The sequence below is a fragment of the Pelodiscus sinensis genome, chromosome 22 (assembly GCF_049634645.1).
Source record: "Pelodiscus sinensis isolate JC-2024 chromosome 22, ASM4963464v1, whole genome shotgun sequence".
In the NCBI taxonomy this organism is placed as follows: domain Eukaryota; kingdom Metazoa; phylum Chordata; order Testudines; family Trionychidae; genus Pelodiscus; species Pelodiscus sinensis.
The window spans coordinates 242,169-261,075 of NC_134732.1; the positions used below are offsets into that span (position 1 = coordinate 242,169).

The following is an 18,907-nucleotide window of genomic DNA, read 5'->3' on the forward strand; positions in this document are numbered from 1 at the left end:
GCTGCTGCCTGGTTGGTGCTGTGTTGAACCACTCCCTGCTGGTGCCAAGCTGAGGGTCAGGCGCAGTGATGGAGGCTAGGGAGTAGCCCCTCCACAGGGTTGCGGCCAAGGGGCCGTGAGGAAGTGAACCCCGGCCTTTATTTCTGCAGGGTCTGACGCAGCCAGGCACACTGCCTGTGCCCAGCAAGAAGAGGGTCTCAGGGTGCTCAGAGGCAGGTAACGTTTACTGGGTGGGGGCTGAGATACATCACCTGCCAGCCAGGACCCACTGCCCTGCAAAGGCCGCATCTCACTTGTGCCCCTATCCACAGCCCTGCATCCAGCACCTCCAGAGACAGGCTGAGGGGAGGGAGGTCACTGCTGCTATTGTTCCTGAGCCCCACACAGACACCTCCCTGGCTCTGGAAGAGAGGCTGCTTGGCACCATAACCTCATCCTAGTGTTTGCACAGGAAGAAGAAGTTCCCCAGGCAGCCTGGCTCCCCTGCTCCAGCTCCCCAGTGCTCCAGCCCAGTTCCCTCTGCCCGCCTGGTGCTCCAGCTCCCTTAAAATGGAGCCAAGTAGAGTCATGTGACAGTAAATGTCCTGGCTGGGGCCTTCTCTTGACAAGTTCATGCCCTAGCTAGCCTCTGGCATCACAGGGACACTGTAGTGTCCTGGCTTTTGGGGGCTGCCCTCTAGTGATGGCTCCCACTTCTGTCAGCTTTCAAAGTTGCCTCTCACACAAGTAGCAGAGGCTTAGACATGTGGGAGATGGGCATTTGTGGGCTCTGGTCCCAGTTCCCCAGTAACATGTCTCTTATCTGCAGCACATCACTTTGTTCCCCCCTACAAATGGTAACTTGCCCCTCACTCTGCCCATGTCCCAGGGGTTTTAACAGTCCCTTTTCTTTGGATCTCACCCCATGTAATTGTTTTGGAAAGGGCTCACCTTTGTGCCCCACATGAGCTGTGCCTTCCCCACAAAACTGCCGTTGCCCAGTTGAGACAGGAAAGGCAGACAACAGAGCTGTACATTCAAGTTATTCTTTATGGATATGCAAAGGAAAGAGATCTCTCATAATACCTCAAAGACTTTGCTGTAGGACACCAGCAAAACTATACGACTTGTGAGAAAATACAGACGTAGCTCTGCACGAGGAGATGTGGGCGACAACTCTTCAGTACGATGCATCATTAGAAAAAGGAAATAAATAGACCATGCATTGACCACAGAATTCTGTCATTGCAGTACCACCCTCCAGGGAGCTCAGCTGAGAAGAGGCAGTTTCCGGCTTTTTTAAAAATTGTTTATTAGATTAGTAGGTTTTAATTACCAGGATACACTGTTACCTCCAAGCTACGTAGTTGAAGGAGCTGCTTGGATCTGGACCATGAACCATGGTTACGGTATGGAGAGGCCCAGCAAAGCAATGTAAAACCAGGAGAAAGATGCTCTTGGCTTCCCCTGCTTCCACAAGAGGAGCCAGCTCTGCAAGCGAGCGGGGGTGCATACTCACATTGAGTGGTTGGGTGGAAGAGAAAAGTCCATGTGGCCTTATGGTGGAAGGCAGGCAGTCCACCGACCTGCCACAGTGTTGTTGGAGAGGCAGGAATCCCCAACTATTCAGCTTGGTCAGATGTGTTAATGGGCATGATCCTGGGGGTGCAGTAGGGTGGGGCCTGCCCACAACTGCACTGTTGTTTTGGGTGCTGCCTCCCAACAGTGGCAGCCTGCTCTTCCCCAGCTAACTTGGCAGCTGCTAGCACAGGAACTAATGATTTCCATCCCGCTGCTAGTTAATAATGTCAGGTGGGTTTGACTCCATCCCTTGACACTGGGCAGGCCCAGAATCACTGCTCTGGCACATTCACATTAGTGCCTGGTTACCCCAGGCCCTTAGGGTGATGTGCTTTAAGGGGAAAGGGCCCACACAAAACCAGGGATCAGCACACGCAGCTGGATGTCTCTGTATAACAGCCCAAACCAAGCACCTGTCATCTGGAGTGGGATCCATTTGTTCCTGCTTGTGGAACCTCCAATTTTGGACCAGGGGCTTGGACTGCCCCCTTCTAGGGAAGGGAGGTTTTCCTCCAGGGATGTAAGTCTGACCCATCTCTCCAGATGGCAGCAGGACTGGGCACTCCCTGTGATCAAGGAGAGAACATTGCCATCATCTTCAGAACAAGAGCACAGCCTCACAGTCCTTCTAAATTACCTCCAAACAGCATACTGTTGGGCTGTGACAAAGGCTCCTGTCCTAACGGCACCAATCCCTGCAGAATCAGAGCCAGAGCCAGAGCCAAGGGCATAACAGACGGCATTCTGTCTAGCAAGGAGCCACTTCGCTACAGGGGTGATTGTGAAATCTCTACTTCCATTGTTTGCCTTACAGTCCCTACTTCTCTCTTGTTTATCTGAATGGTCTCTGGTTCTTCAATTGTTTCTGTCTGTTGCATAACTAATTTTGCAAGATGTACATCAGCTATGTTGGTGGGGAATCGTTGAGCAAGGAACTGTTTTGCAGTATGTTAGGGCTGGTCAAATCATTATTATTTAGTACTTTAGTTCATAATGATTGGTTAACCTACTGCTAAGCAGGCCTCAAATGTAACTACTGTATCTAAAGAGGGATCCAAAAGGAAATTCTCTAGCATCTAATTCCAGGACATAACCCAAGGTCAGAGCTGCCAGACTTTAACACCTGCCACTCATATTGAGCAGTCGCTGGAGCCCCAAACCATCTCATCCTGCTTGGCCACCACGAAAAGTTCATCTGCCTTATTGGGAGGGTGGAGAATTGTCGGGGTAGCGAGTGTGTTCTGTTTTGGTAGGAAACAGAGTTCAGGCTATTACTGTGTAAGGACCTTTTGCAGCTAAAAGGCCCCACAAACCTGCAAAAGATTATGTCTTGCGCTCTAGAAACCGGGTAGGGGTGCGGGTGCCTACATTATTAGGTTACACCTTGAGCCCACAGAAGTGCCTAGAGCAGGTGAGTAACAGAATTGTCTGGGGGAAAGGTCAGTTAAGCTCCTTGATCCATTACACGTGGCCATATCAGCAAATGGGGCTTATGCCCCAACAATCCCCCCCATTCACCTCCAGGGGGCTCCAGTCACAGACCCCCAGGCTGCCTATGCCTCCACAATTCAGGGGTCAAGCTCTGATAGTCCCAGAATGAACCCTAGGCAGTCAGAGTCTGGTAGCCAGGATGGAGGCATCACACTTGGCTGGGTCAAACTTGGCCCCAAAAGCAGGGCTAGTAAGAAATGAGCCTTGACAAGGTAGCGGAGGAGTAGACCGTCCAAGAATGACAACAGAACAGACTGGTCTGTGAAAGCCAGCACATTTCCTTGACAGCCCTAGCTGGAGCATAGAAACTGACGCTAACCAGCCAGTCCCAGGGAAGCACACAGCATAGAGAGTGAAAGCACTGTGATTCCCTTGGGTAAAACCACCCAGTGCTCGCAGGAAGGGCACACAGTGTTTCTGGGTTCACTCCCTTTGCATTGGCCTACATGGAGCAGCTCAGGATGTGCCCTGGGAGTTCTGACCCAAATGAAGGCAGGGCTTTAGTATCACCTGCTTGCATCCTGTGTTTGGCAGCCTGCCAGATTCCCTGCTGCTCTCCTCTTGCTGCTCTCCCACCTCTCTCGCACGGTAAATGTGGCCAAACCGGCGCCCTGGGCTCTAGTTGGCTGAGGCAGCACCAGAAGGCCGGCTGCTCTCCTGGCCTTGCTTAGAGCTCGTGCTCTAGGGACAAGAAAAATATTGCTCAGCCACATTGCCAGGCAAACAGGAACAGATCTTTGCAGCATCCACTCTCTCCCCCCCCCCCCCCAGAAATGATTCTTACCCCCAACATATGGGGGAAAACGAGGCACACAGTGATTACATGATTTGTCAAAGATCTTGCGGTGCATCAGTTTCAGCTCAGGACTTACCTGACTCTGTCACCTTCCCACAGTTCACATGACCCCAGTAAGCAGCTTGGCTGTGGAGCAGCCCTTAATGCAGGCTCTGCCTGCAGCAAGAGAGCTGGGCTAGAAAGAAGGGCCAGTGAGAGGCAGAAGGTGGCTCCCAGCAGCAGAGGCAGCAGTTTCCATGCAGTACAACCTGCCCACTCCTCTCTTGTTCCAGCTCAGAGTCTTGCGCCAATTCACACCCAGCATGAGCAAGCCCAATGCCACGGAGGCTATGGAGCTGCACTTGTGGCCAGTGGGTTTGAACGTGGTCTCTGCCTCAGTATGCAGCTGTGACCTGGCCATACTTTTTGCTGCATCACAGGTCCCATGCACCTTCCTTTGCAGCCAGCCTCGAGCACACATGGGCACCCATCCTTGTGCTCTCCCACCTGGGGCAGACCAGGAGCTGTTCCGTTCATGGGGTGCGCACTGCACCTGGGTACAAGGGGCTGAGTGGATCTGCCAGGGGGCCTGTTGGCTGCTCCCACTAGTTCCTTCAGGAGGCACCAACTCCAGCATGCACCCAGAGGGGAGAGGGCTCTGGGGAGGGTTGCAAGAACAAGCACAGGTCTGGATTAACACCAGCCTGGCTTCCTGTGCAACCAGGGGGCACTGCATTTTCTTCTAGAGAAGCCAAGCAATGAAAAGAGGCAGATTATGGCTAGGTGGGGGCAGAGTCTTTATGACATGGGATAAAAGGGATGAGCAGCCTTTCTCCCCACTCCTACCCAGTGAAGGCAGCCCAAGCACCAGGAGGCTGGCCATGGCCACCCCCGGCTGCTGGCCACTGAGTGGGTGAAACAGCCTAGCTGATTCCTGCTCCTAGCAGATCAAGTAGCCACCTTGGGTAACCATTGGTGCTCTTGCCTGCTACCTGAGCAGCAGCAGAACCATGGATGGAAGGGCCCCTGGAAGCCACAGCCCAGCATTCGGGCTTTGCCATGAGGGAGCAGCATGCAGGGTCACTGTGTGCCAGGATGGGCAACGGTGCAAGAGGGACTGGTGGATGCAGCCTAGGCAGCGAGGGCCACCAGAGGCCAGCTAGCCAAATCACAGGGGCAACAAACCACCCAGACCTGCAGCCGACTGAAAGAGAAAGCCAGCCAGCCAGCCCTCCCCCTTCCCCGCAACTGCTGGGACGCTCAGGGCCCCAGAACTCAGTTGATGCAGGGACAATGAACAAACAAATGGGGAGGCCACTCCTACCTGACCCGGGGGTGGGGGGTGTCTTGGCCCCCTGGGCCAAGGGACACAGGACAATGGACAACTCCATGATTGACGGCTGTGGGCCCCTCCAGGTTGAGGGGGGAATCCAGCCTCGGTGAGGAGCCAGTCAACCCTGAGTCCCACACTGCCAGTAGAGGGTCCCTTGGTACTTTGGTGTGAAGAGCAGCCAATGGTGCACTGGAGTCCAGGCCTGGACTTGGCAGCACCGCTGAGTTGTTGAGTCACATGGCATGAAGGCATCTAGGGTTGCCAGATGATTTCACAAAAATATTCACCTCCGCCCCGCAAAAAAAGAAAGCCAGGAAAAAAAATTCTGTTGAGGGGGGAAAAAAAAAAAAGGGGCCAGGACAGAAATGCAGTCGCGACCCCTTTAATCCCAGGCCGCTCCCCCACCCCTTCCCTTCCCAGCCTGTGGCCTTCTGTCAGGTGCCCAAGCCGGGCCTTGTGAAAACACAAAATGTCCGGTATTTTCTGAATTTGTTTACTGGACAGAAGGCACAAACCCTGGGCTGGTTCAATACCTGACACCTGGCAACCCTAAAGCACCGTATCCCCTCCGGCACTACATCCCTTTGTGCCTGGAGAAGCTGTGGGAGAGGGAAAGCTGCAGCATGTCTCTGTGCTGGGCTGGCTGCGTGTGGAGCCCCCCTTGCATGCCCCCGGCCAGGCGCTGCAGCAGGGGCTGTTGCTCAGGCGCATTGTTCTGGCCGAGCTCGCTGGGTGGCTGGCATCTGACATTTCAGTGCACTCCAGAGCCACCGAGGCCCATAAAAGCCACTCCCCTCGTCTAACGGGATTAACTGCTGTCTGCCGTGTGTCAAGCTGCACTGGCACGAGGCCAGCAGAACCCACCTAACACACAGGGCAGGAGCCCATCAACAGGGCAGGAAACCGGAAACCCCCATTTCACTCGGCCTGGTGGGTCGGGAGGGGCAGGGCTGTTGTCAGCCCACATGGGGCAGCTCTGCTGAGCCACGGGAGGCCAGGACTTGTCCCTTGCAGCCCTAGGGCAGGTGGGCCCAGAAGGGCTGAGTCACAGGGAGGGCCACAGCGCCCCCGGGGGCCTGGCTGGCTGCGCCCAGGAGCACTGGAACAATCTGTAGGGTGGGGGTTCTGAGAGCCACCGAACCAAGCCCTGGGAATGACAGAACCCACTTCACGCCGGGGGGTACGGCAGCAGCCTTAAAGGGGCCCCCAAACTCTTCTCTTCGCCCTGCTCCTGCTGGGGCCCCTCAGTGAGCAGCTCCCGGCAAAGAGCCCAGCCTCCCTGCGACCACACCGGGGTTTGCTCCTCACCGTGTTGCTGAGGCCGAGGGCAGGATGGTTTTTCCAGTGCAGCTTTCAGAGCAGCCCAGCCCCGGGGAGGGCAGCCTGGGTGCGGTTAGTGTCAGCACCCTACAGCCACACCCTCAGTCACTGCTTGCCAGGCAGTGTTCCCAACTCTGCCTGCTGCCATAGGGATCAGCTACAGCCACGTGTCCCCCTTTGAACGTGGCACTGCCGTGGGAACTAGAGAAGGCTCATTGCAGATGGGCTGGTGCACACACAGCAGGCTGGGCTGTCTCGGGGAAAGCCAAGACACCTCCTGGGCCCTCGCGCCAGCAAAGGAAGGAATTAGTGGGATTTGCAAAGCCATTGGCTCAGGCCCTGCCTCAGCCACTGTAAGAGGGGGAATGACTACAGAGGCTGCCCTGGCCCATGGCTAGTTAATACCAACAGCACAGACCAAGAGCAAGAAGTGGCAGCATGTCTGAGAACTGGGCAAAACTCTGGGACGTGTTTGGGCCCCTGGAATGCCCAAGCAGCATGGGAAGCGCTGGAGAGGAGACACTGTCAGAAACAGTTCTGCCCAGGCATGGGGCAGCTAGTGGGAGCTCGTCCTGGAACTGCCCTAGAAGTTTTATTCCCTGAGAAAAACCAGAGACCAACTTCCCTCTAACTCCTGCTGCAACAGGGGCTGGCCCGGGATTCACGTCAGAACCTTCAGCACCATGGATTGCAGGGCCTCAGCTCTCACGGCAGAGCACAGTCCAGAACTCCTGCACTACAAACAGCCAGCACCAGGCCTGACCTGGGCCTGCGTTCCTTCTTCTCCAGAGGAGATGGACCTTTGGGACCTGGGGAGTACAGGCCTCTCGGAGCCACTTGGAGGTTTTGCACTCAGGGCGAGCCTTGGTACCAAGCTCCTGGCTCAGTTCTGCTCGCAGGGGTGGGGTGGGGTACGTCCTGTGGCAATGGAGGAACCAGGGGGCCTGAGCCTTATTCGGGGGGGGGGGGGGGGAAATGGAGGCTGCACTGTTGGCTTTGCCCTGGGGGTGGGATATTGTCAGTTACAGATAAAGTGCATCAGGTGCCTTGGAGCTAGGGTTGCCAGGTGTCCGGTATTGACCCGGACAGTGCGGTATTTTCAGCTCCTGTACAGTAAAAAAATTCAGAAAATACCACATTTAAAATGCCCGGTATTTTCTGATTTTTTCCCAGCCAAGGGGCGAAAATACCAGACTGTCCGGGTCAATACCGGACACATGGCAACCTGCACACTCAGCAATCAGGCCCATGTGGCTTCCCTAGTTCTGCAGGGGAGCTGTCTGGCCCAGAGCAGGGAGAGAGGCAAGATGGCCACCAGCTGCCCGCAGCCTGTTAGAGGCAGAGCCCAGCCTCTTCTGTTCTTAAAGGGGCCATGCTGTTTTTTTAAATTTTTTAATTTTTTTTGCTTAATAACTCTCTGGGTCCTTTTTTTTCCCCCTCAACGACTTTGGTCCTCCCCCCTTTTTCAACAAAATTTTCCCCCTTTTTTTGGAGGGGAGGGTGTTCGGTATTTATGGTTAAACCATCTGGCAATCTTACTTGGAACTTTAACTCCTCACAGCCACCGCCCGTAGGCACTGGCTGACTTCCCTGCCCCAGCTGCACTCACAGAGCCTGACTCCACCCCCATAAGTGTGGGGTGCCCCACTCGTGCACACAAGGCAGGGAGAGCTCAGCGCTGCAAGGGGGAGACAGAGGCTATATCTATATTACTGGGGGTATCATGGAAAAGCTATCTCATGTCCAAGGAAAACGTCCGCTTTTCTGCAAAACATTTCAGAAAAGCAGACATATTCTTTCACCATCCCTGTAAGCCTTGTTGTACAAGGAAGAAGGGATGTGTCGAAAGAGGAGGTTTTTCCGAAATTTGGCACCGTGTAGACGTGTCAAATTTTGGAAAAGCCTCTTCTGGAAGAAAAGCAGAAAAAGATACTCAAATTGCAGTTCACAATTGCCTTTTTCTGATTTTTCTTTGTAGCGTAGACACAGCCTGATTCAGCACTTGGGAGACACTGGAGGGACACCAGAGGGATTTTGCCAAAGGGCAGCAGCATATGGGGATGGGGGCAGCTGTATGCAGGCCTGAGGGGAGAGAATGCTCTCTGCACAGATACACATAGGCTGTGTCTAGACTGGCCAGTTTTTCTGGAAAATCAGCCGCTTTTCCGGAAAAACTTGCCAGCTGTCTACACTGGCCGCTTGAATTTCTGCAAAAGCACTGACTTCCTACTGTAAGAAATCAGTGCTTTTTGTGGAAATACTATGCTGCTCCCGTTCGGGCAAAAGTCCCTTTTGTGCAAAACTTTTGAGATTTGTTTTGCGCAAAAAGCCCCGATCATAAAAATGGCGATTGGGGCTTTTTTGAGCAAAAGCGCGTCTAGATTGGCCACAGACGCTTTTCCGCAAAAAGTGCTTTTGCGGAAAAGCGTCCGTGCCAATCTAGACGCTCTTTTCCGAAAATGCTTTTAACAGAAAACTTTTCCGTTAAAAGCATTTCTGGAAAATCCTGCCACTCTCCACATGGAATATAAGGCCAACTGCAAGAGAGACTCATATCACACAGAGACCCTAATAAGCACACGTTATAGAGAGACACTGGCGAGTGCCTCATGCTGCAGAAACCACACAGCGTGCATGCTCTTTAGCAAGAAGGGCAACCTGTGGCCCAAAGGCCACATGTGGCCCATCAGGGTTCTATGCATGGCCTGCAGGCGCGTACACAGGAATTTTGGGGGCGTGCTTTTTTTGTAAATGTGGACTGCAATGGTGCAAACGTACCCGTCCATAGTCCTCCAGGTAAGCATGCTCTAGCCGGGGAGGAGGGAAAGTCAGCCCCAGCCTTTCCCTGGACAGCCAGAGCATGCTTACTTGGGGGAGCATGAGGGGTGCGTTCACACCCTTCGCACTCCCCTGCATACAGGCCTGCCTGCAAGACGTTTTGTTGCCACTGCCCACACACAGGGTTGCCAGATTCTCCTAGTTTAAATCCACCTGGTTTTTTCCTACTAGTATTACTAAAGTGACACATACATAAAACAAGGGCCTGTGACATGAGGTGCGTGCTGATTGCACACAAAACTGACTAAGATCCAGGCGCTCCCTCTGCAGCCAATCACAGAGCTGCTACAGTTCAATCAGCACATCCCTACATTCTAGGGACACAAGCAGTGAGCAAAACTCCCCTGTCCCAGGAGATGTCTTGTTTATGACAATCTTGCAGCCCATTAAGATAAAGGAGGCCACTCATATGGCCCAGTCACTAGCCTAGGTTGCCCATGGCTGCTCTATAGATACTCAGACTATGTAGAGTCCAAGTAGGGGCACACTGAACAGACTCATACTGTATAACATGCTGTATTGAAACTCAAATGCATTGGGCCAAATTTTCATGTGAGCTATATGAATGTGTCTGCACAAGTTGAAGCCCCCAGTACATGTCCTGATGTGGCTCCAAGCCCCCTTCCATGTACAATGATGCAGCTGTGCAGACAAATGGGAGCTGCTGTGCTAAGATGTTGGGCCTATTTGCAGAGGCCAGGTTGAAACCATTACCCTCTCCTGGCTGTCTACAGAATTACACAAGGTGACGCGGAGCATGTGGGGAGTGGACCTGTGCACCTAGGGGCTGTGATGGCCAAGGTGGGGGTCTAGGCAGCAGGATGGAGAGGGCATGGCAGGGAGCTCTGGCCACACTTGGTTAGAGGTAGCCATGTTGTCTAGTGGTTAGATTTAGGGGGTAGGGATAGGCAGAGCTGCTGGTTCTATGCTGGCCGAACTGTTAGGAGAACAGCAGCAGTCTAGTTACTTGTATCTCTGTGCTTTGGCCAAGCTCAGCTGAGAACCAGGGAAAACAAAGAGAAGGCAAAGCCTTACAGCAAGCCAGAGCCGCGGCACTGGAGTTACCCTCTGTGCAGCAGCCTTCTCCTTGTGCCAAATCTCATGCAACTGGGCCAGCCCCACCCAGAGTAGCCAGGATCTAGAGCTGAGCAGCTCCTGCCCTGCCCAGCCACGGCCATGGAGGCAGGGGGTCTGAGCTCCACGCACAGAGTCCCTGGTCGCTGCCCTACGAGGACAGCACCTTTCCCAGGCCTCCCCGAGCCAGGAGCCAGCAATGGGAGGGCGATTCCCACCAGCTAGCTGAGTGCAAATACCTGTCTGCAAAGGGCAATACACAGAAGGCCTGCATGGTGTGGAGGGCTGGTCATATGATGTCATCCAGCAGGTTAGGGCTGGCGACCCAGTCCAAGGTCCGTGGCTCAGAGGCAGCCATGATCATACACAGGAACTGCTTGCCGGTCCGCTTGTCAATGGGGTAGATGGTGGTGGGCGTGAACCTCTTGTTGCTCTCCACGAAGTCACAGAGCTGCGCGTAGATCTTGGGGAACTCATGGCGCAGGAAGACGCCGCGGGTCCGCAGTTCCCGCTGGATGTTGATGAAGCAGACCTCCCGGGCCTTGTGCCCTTCCTCACCCTCCTGGTCCATATCTGCCGTGCCAGGCGGGGGGGTCAGGATCAAGGTCTCCATATCCCGCTCCTTCTTCAAGATCTGCTTTTCGGGGCTGGCGGAGGCTAAGGCCACCTTGGCGTATTTCCTGACTGTCGGCACCTGCACCTTGGGAGATGGCCTCACAGGGACTGCATGTCCCACAGCCACAGTTACATTCAAGAGGAAACATTCCTCAGGGTCGTACTGGCTGCCAGCGCCCACCAGCTCCCGGGCATAGTCTCCTAGGCTCTCTGCATAGCCCTCCAGCTCCCGCAGGGACAAGTAGGTGGGGGACATCAGCAGGCTCTCCAAGCCAAACTGCAGGAAGTTCTCGGCCGAGCCCGAGCTGGGGAAGCCCAGGAACAGCACCCCTCGCCCCCGGGACAGGTAGCCCACCTTGGCAATGCGCGAGAAGGCCTTGTGCACCTCGGCATTCTCTCGGCAGAACTGCAGCACATGGCGGCAGACGCTCCCGATACGCCCGTAGACGCAGTTCTCCTTGTGGGTGTCCCAGTCCTCGCGGCGGCAGCTCCGGGAGCAGTAGTAGGTGTAGCAGCTGTGGCAGGACTTGAAGTAGAGACAGGCATTGAACATGGTCTCTGTGCGCCTGCACTTGGCATTTGAACACATCATCATGTCGTCCTCGTCCGCACTCAGCTCCGGGGAGCAGTCATCCTGCTGCTTCTCAAAGCTGCTGCTGGAGACAGACATGGCGAGTGCACGGCCACCCTGCTCCTTGCACACATCTCTGTGGAAGGAACTGGGGCCTGGCTGCTCCTTGGTGGGCCGGGGCTCCCCTACCAGCAAAGGCAGTGGTTTCCTAGCATCCAGCTTCTGGGGGGGTATGGGTGCGCCATTGTCAATCAGCCGCTTGAGCTGGTCTGCCAGGCTGTGCCCATTGCTGGGGTGGTGGCTGGGCGGGGGCTTGGAGTCGATGACCAGGTCTGTGATCAGTTCGTCCAGCTGGTCCAGGCTGCGCTGGCGGGAAGAGCTGGTCTGGGTGCTCTCTTTGGCAGGGGGAGCCGAGTGGTAGTGTGTGGGGTAGGGGCGACGCCCATCCTGCCCAGCATCCAGTACATCCCAGCTGGCTGAGCGCTTCTCACTCTGGCTCAGCCCATTGGCTTTGATGTCATTATCAGTGATGGTGATTTCTGGGGTGACAAACCAGGAGCGGCCCAGAGGGCAGCGCCCACTGTCCGCATGCATCTTCTCCAGGATGGAATTCTCGGAGAGGGACAGTGCTGCGTAGCGCTTGGGGGAGCTGGACAGGTTGATCACCACGGGCTGCCGCCTGTTGTCCGGGGATAAGGCACGGTGCTGCTCCCGGGCCAGCAGGTTCTCATAGCTGCGCCCACGGAACAGGGGGTCCTCCCTGCGCGCACTGGACGTCAGGATGTTGTCCCAGGATCTGGAGTAATGCCGGGTGTCTGTGCCTAAGCGGGGCTGGTTGGCGCTGTAGCTGGCATGCCAGGAGGAAAGCAAGGCCTCCTGCCCAGAGGGGTGAGGTGCTAAGTGGGACATCTGCAAAGTCTGGTAGGGGAGTGCACTCCGGTCTGGACAGTACCAGTCGCTGAACTGTAAAGGCTGGGTGCTACGGGCATGAGGGTATGTCCGCGAAATAGCTTCTCTCTCATGATATTTGCCATAATCCTCAGTGTAGAACAACCGGGAGGAGGAGTTCAGGGCAGGATACAGCCTGGGGTCCTCTGGATAGAGGGGTTTGGTGGGGACACCTCTGGAGGCGTAGATTCGAGGGTCTTCTCTATAGAAAGTGTGGGCAGGGGCTTCTTGGATAGGGTAGGTCCGAGCTTCTTCCACGTAGAGAGTCTGGGGTGGGATGGTACGGACATTCCCTTTGGCAGGGTCCTCTGCATAGAAGGCCTGTGGAGGGACGTGGCACCCTGGGTATGGGCGAGTGCACGCCTCATAGCCAGAACTTTTCAGTGGGATGCTGGAGCCAAGGCACCCTGTTGGCTCCTCTGTGTAGAAGAACTGGGTGGGCACGTTGGGGGCAGAGAAGGTCACGCATCCCCTCTCAGGATAATCCCGTGGGGAGGGCATGGCCTGGTAAGCCCGAACCCGGGGGTCACCTTCATAGTACTCGTTGGGGTAGCGCAGCACCCGGTGCTCCCCGCTGTAGGAGTCGCTGGGCGTGGGAGTGCGGGACACAGACACGTGCCTGCTGCTTGGGATGGTCAGGCTCCGAACAGTGCCCGGTGGCCTCGGCCAGCTTGGCAACTCCATCCTGCTCTGGGCCTTCAGGCTGCGTGCCGTGTGCACCAGCACTGCCTCATCTGGCTTCATGTCCATCCGGCACTTGACATGAAGGCTTGTGGTCGGCCTCCCGCCTGGGGCCTCCTCTGGACAGTTGCTGCTGATGCAGAGTGGAGAGATGCGGCTGGTGCTGCTCCGCTGGGGCTGCAGCTTGATGGGGTGCACCTCATTCATCAGAGCCTTCATGGGAGTGTAGCCACTCTCCCTGCGTGGGGACATTTCTGTCCTCACAGGATCCCTGGCGAGGCGCAGAGCCTCCCGTCCCCTCCTGGCCGATGGGGCAGGAGATGAGGATGACATCTGTATGGGAATGGGAGCGAAGGTAGATTTCACCCGAGGGGTGCTCTTGGATCTTGCTCGCCTCTTTGGCTCCGCCCGAGCCAGGGGCTCCTTGGGGACTTCCCTCCCATGAGGGTGAGGCCTGGTGTTCTGAACGTCTGACCTGGGAGGAGCCTTCCTGCCTCCAGAACCTGAGGATGGCTCGGGGGTGCCTGGGCGCCGGCAGGGGCGCTCCATAGCAGGAGCACAGGCCAGCTGCTCGTCAAGCGACTCAAGAAAGTCAAAGCTCCTACAGTGGCGCTTATTGAAGGGCTGCGGGTCACGTGGCAGAGATGCAGACATGAAGGCGTCACATTGTGGCATCAATGGCTGGCAGACGATGGAATCTGCAGATGTAGGGCACTTCACCTCCAGGTCTTGATACACCGTAGACACCAGTATGCCAGGTGGGTCGGTTCGTGTCATCTTAAACGAGCTCGTCCTTCTCCAGCTCCTCCTCAGACCATCTCAGGGGAAGCCAGCCAGCCCTGCAACACAAGAGAGAAGGGGCCTTGAGTCTCAAGCATTCTGCAGAGGCCCACTCAAGACAGGAGCTGAAAGGGGAGTATAAAGATGCAGTTTGATTGCGAGGCTCATAACATGGGAGGTTTTTCTTCCAACACCTGGAGCCAAGGGATCTGGGGAGGGTCTCCATTTAAGAGAGCAGTTTCTAGCCCTTTGGTCTTGGGGAAACGCTGGAACTCACCACCTTGAACATGAGGCAAACACACCAAGCCAACCCTAGCTGACGTTTAGCCAAGCGGATGATTTTGGGTTCCTGACTCATGACCCTACAATGCCTGGGACTGGCTGAGCGGGTAAGTCTGGCGGGCAATGTGCAAAGCAGTCCTGTTGGGGGAAGAACTGATAGCCAAATGGTGACGAGGTGATGATGGGGAATTCCAAGTGGCCGTGGCCGTTCCCAGGAGGGGCGGGGATGGCAGCTCCTCTAGGAGTGCCCAGCCTGCTCCTGGTCGGGGCATGCACTGCTCAGATACAACAGTGCCAGAGACCAGGGTAAGCCATGGCCTAGGATTGGGGGGCGGGGAATCCTCTTGAGCTGAGGCTACCTCTCCATGGCAGGGAACTCCAGGTATTAGGAAGAGACAAGTGTTAGTAATGGAGCATTTTATCATTAGAATCACAGACAGATGGGTTTGCAATGACCAGGAGAACCACATGGTGATGTTGCCTGACTGGTGCTAAGGCTGCAGAGTTCTTGAGCCATCTAGACTTATGAGCAGTGCTGGGGACCAGCCAGTGGTCATGGTACAATGGGATAGGGAAGGACAAGAGGGAGGTCCTGGAAGCCAAATCTAGGCTGCTATGTAAGAGACTGAAATCCAGGATCTCCATGGTAGTGTTCTGAGATGCTTCCAGTCCCACGCACAGGGCCAGGTAGACAGCATGGGTCTCAATGTGTGGATGAGTTGATGATATAGGAAGAAGGATAAAATAGATTAGGAACTGGGGAAACTTTTGGGAAAGGGGGAGCCTGTACAGGAGGGATGGGCTCCACCTAAGCCAAAATGGAACCAGATTGCTGGTACTTAAAATCAAATCAAATCAATTTAAAATAAAAAAGGTCCCAGTCCTTAGTTTAAAAACTGTTCTAACGGAAAGCTGACAGGTATGGAGGAGCAGATGGATCGGACAGAGTTGAGAAACTTCATGCCCAGAGACCAGATGCAGCCCCCCAAGATTCAGGCCCCCCCGCCCCCCAGGATCAGGGAGCCTGCACTGGCACTTCAGTCCTCTCCATCCTCTGTGGATCTGGAGCACACACACTCTACTAAGCTGCCCCGCCCCAGTTCTGGTGTGTGGGGAGTTTTGTTTGGTTCTTTTTTTGCTTCTCACTTTATGTGTGTTCCCTGACTGATTTTTCTGTGGGTTTCATCAATAGGAGCTGCTAAGGAGAATCTGACTTACCTGAATGCTTTGGGCATTCAACCAATGAAATGCAGATAGGAATTTCAAACCGAGAGAGGGTTTTTTTCCCCTCTCTTCTTTTGTTGGAGATCAGAGCAGTTTTTTCCCCAGGTAAGAAGAGATTCGGGCTCTCCCAGGAATGGACTCCTTGAAATGTGTAAGTAGGGAAAAGTTTAGATAATCCATCAGGTTTTATTGCTTTCCCTGTTTAGGGGTTTGGAAATCAAGTTCGAGCTGGTTAACTGTTTTTCTCTTTTGTGACTAAGGATTACAACCCAGGAATTCCCCTGAGTCTATTTCACTCCATGGCTTTTAATACCCAGTCATTTACTATGCTTGCAACAGTAGTTTTGATTGATAATAAAAGTGTTGCCCTTTTTGTGTTGATTAACCGGTATTGGTTGATTTGTGTGTCCTTAAACCTACATGCCTAGGTTATCTGGGGGAAGCAGAGCCCCATTGTTCTCTATGGATTCCCTCAGTTTGTTTTCCCAACTCCAAGCAAAACGGAGGTTAGGGTAGGAAGGAAAGCTTTGCCTGAGGGAGGAGATTCCCACATGATCTCTTCTCTGGAAGAGATTTTTTTTTTAAACTTCACTTAGGTGGTGGCAGCCACCGATTGTCTTCCTTTTAGGTCTCAAGGAAACTGAGGCTATGTCTAAACTACAAAGATTTTTTTTGAAAGAGGATATGCAAAGAGGATCTTTTGAAAATGCAAGTAGCTCGGATGTGTTTTTTTCAGAAAAAAAACCTCTTTTTTGAAAAACTGTGTAAACCCCTTTTTTTTAGGAAGAGTTTTTTTTTCCCAAAAAACCCCACATCCAGACTACTTTCATTTTTGAAAGATCCTCTTTCAAAAATGCGATTGGAAGAAATATGCAAGGAGGAATTTGCATATCCTCTTTTGAAAATGCTTTGTAGTTTAGACGTGGCCTGAGACCAGACAAGTTTGTCTCTGGGGAGTTACAGAGACAAGTTCTTACAGAGTTTATTCTGCTAGCTGGTCCACATAGCTGCACTCTAAGTGCCAGCCAGGGGAATTGAGCTGTGACAGTGGGTCAGTGGCCCCCGACCCAAAAAAAGTTCCCCATCCCTACCTTAGAGAATTTCTATTAATAGACCGTCCCTTATGTCCTAGTGAAGAGAAGAGGATGGAAGGTGATAAAATATAGGTAAGATCTGATGAGAAACAGTCAAATGAAAAAAGTTCCATCCAATCACATCATGTAAAAAACAGACAGCTAAAAAGTGTTTTAAATGCTTATTTACAAACTCTAAAAGTCTAAATAATAAGATGGGGGAACTAGAGTGCCTCGTATTGAATGAGGATACTGATACAGTAGGTATCACAGATACTTGGGTAGAACAAGGATAATCAACGGGACACCGTAATATCAGGATACAGACTATATTGGACAGGTTGTGCTGGAGGGGGAGTGGCGCCATCTGTGAAAGAAAGTGTAGAATCAAATGAAGTAAAAATCTGAAATGAACCAAACAACCAACCATAGTATCTCTATGGATAGTAATTCTATGCTCTAATAATAAGAATATAGCAGCAGGGATATATTACTGACTACCTGACCAGAATAGTGCTAGAGACTGTGAAATGCTAAGGGAGATTACAGAGGCTATAAAGAAATGTTAAAAAACCTGCAATAATGGGGGATTCCAACGATCCCCATATTGACTGGGTATACACCACCTAAGAACAGGATGCAGAGATAAAGTTTCTTGACACCTTCAATGACTGCTTCTTGGAGAAGCTGATTCTGAAACCCACAATTTTTGATTTAGTCCTAAACGGAGTGCAAGATCTTGTCCAAAACATGAATATAGCTGGACTGATTGACTATAGTAAATACATTAAATGTAACATCTATGTGGTCGGAAAAACACCTCAGCAGCTCAACACTGTGGCATTTAATTTCAGAAAGGTGAACTACACAAAATGATGAGGTTAATTAAATAGAAATTAAAAGGTACAAGGCCAAAAATGAAATCCCTACAAGCTGCATGGAAACTTTTCAAAGACACCATGGGTGTGTCTAGACTATATGACTCCGTTGACGGAGCCATGTAAAGTAGTTTACACGACATAGTCAGTGAAGCGGGGATTTAAATAATCCCCACTTCATTACAATAAAAATGGCCGCTGTGCTGTGCCGACAATCAGCTGATCCAGCCCAGCACGGCAGTCTAGACGCGGATTGGTCGACAAGGGAAGCCTTTGTTGACCGCTCCTGTAAACCTCGTTTCATGAGGCATAAGGGAGCAGTCGACAAAGGCTTCCCTTGTCGACCGATCCACGTCTAGACTGCCGTGCTGGGCCGGATCAGCTGATTGTCGGCACAGCGCAGCGGCCATTTTTATTGTAATGAAGTGGGGATTATTTAAATCCCCGCTTCACTGACTATGTCGCGTAAACTACTTACATGGCTCCGTCGACGGAGCCATGTAGTCTAGACACACCCCATAATAGAAGCTCAACATAAATGTATACCCCAAATTAAAAAACACAGAGAACCAAATAAGTTCCACCTTGGCTTAACAACCAAGTAAAAGTAGTAGTTAGAGAGAAAAAGACGTCAAAAAGTGGAAGTTAAAACCTAGCTAGGAAAAGCGGAAGGCGCATAAACTCTGTTAAATGAAGTGTAAAAATATAAGTTTGATGGCAAAAAAGGAATTTGAAGAACAACTAGCTAAAAACTCCAAAAGTAATAGTAAAAAATGTTTAAGGACATCAGAAGCAGGAAGCCTGCTAAAAAACTATTGGGACTATTGGACAATCAAGATGCTAAAAGTGCACTCAAAGATGCTAAGGCCATTGCAGAGAAACTAAATGGATTCTTTGCATCAGCTTTCATGGCTGAAGTTGTTAGGGAGATTCCCAAATCCTGAGCCATTCTTTTTAGGTGACAAATCTGAGGAATTGTCCCAAATTGAGGTGGTGTTATTGATAAACAACAAATTGATAAACCTAATAGTAACAAATCACCAGGACCAGATGGCACTCTCTCAAGACTTCTGAAACAACTCAAATGTGAAATCGCAGAACTATTAACTGGTTTGTAACCTATCCTTTAAATCAGCCTCTGTACCAAATGACTAGAGGAGAACTCATCTGACGCCAATTTTTAAAAAGAGCTCTAGAGGTTATCCTGGCAATTACAGGCCGTTAAGTCTAACTTCAGTACTGGGCAAATTGGTTGTGACTATAATAAAGAACAGAACTGTTACACTTAAATATGTTGGGAAAGAGACAAAATGTTTTTTGTACAGGGAAATCATGTCCTGCCCTTATTTCAACAGTTAACCAGTTAAACTTAACGTTTAACCGGTTAACTAATTAAACAGGACTTTACATCTCCATTCCTCATTCTTACTGTGCTGGAGGACAGGAAGGTCTGGGGCCAGAGGG

At 52.4% G+C, this 18,907-nt stretch overlaps 1 protein-coding gene across 1 annotated transcript in view; it reads right to left on the reverse strand.

Moving 5' to 3' along the window:
• Positions 1-1,009: 1,009 nt before the first annotated feature.
• Positions 1,010-18,907, reverse strand: part of AJM1 (apical junction component 1 homolog) — a 54,058-nt gene continuing 36,160 nt past the window's right edge. The window contains exon 3 of the mRNA XM_075905464.1: positions 1,010-14,045. Within this exon, the coding sequence (XP_075761579.1) occupies positions 10,681-13,983 (3,303 nt within the window). The 5' untranslated portion in view covers positions 13,984-14,045 and the 3' untranslated portion in view covers positions 1,010-10,680. The remainder of the gene's footprint in view (positions 14,046-18,907) is intronic.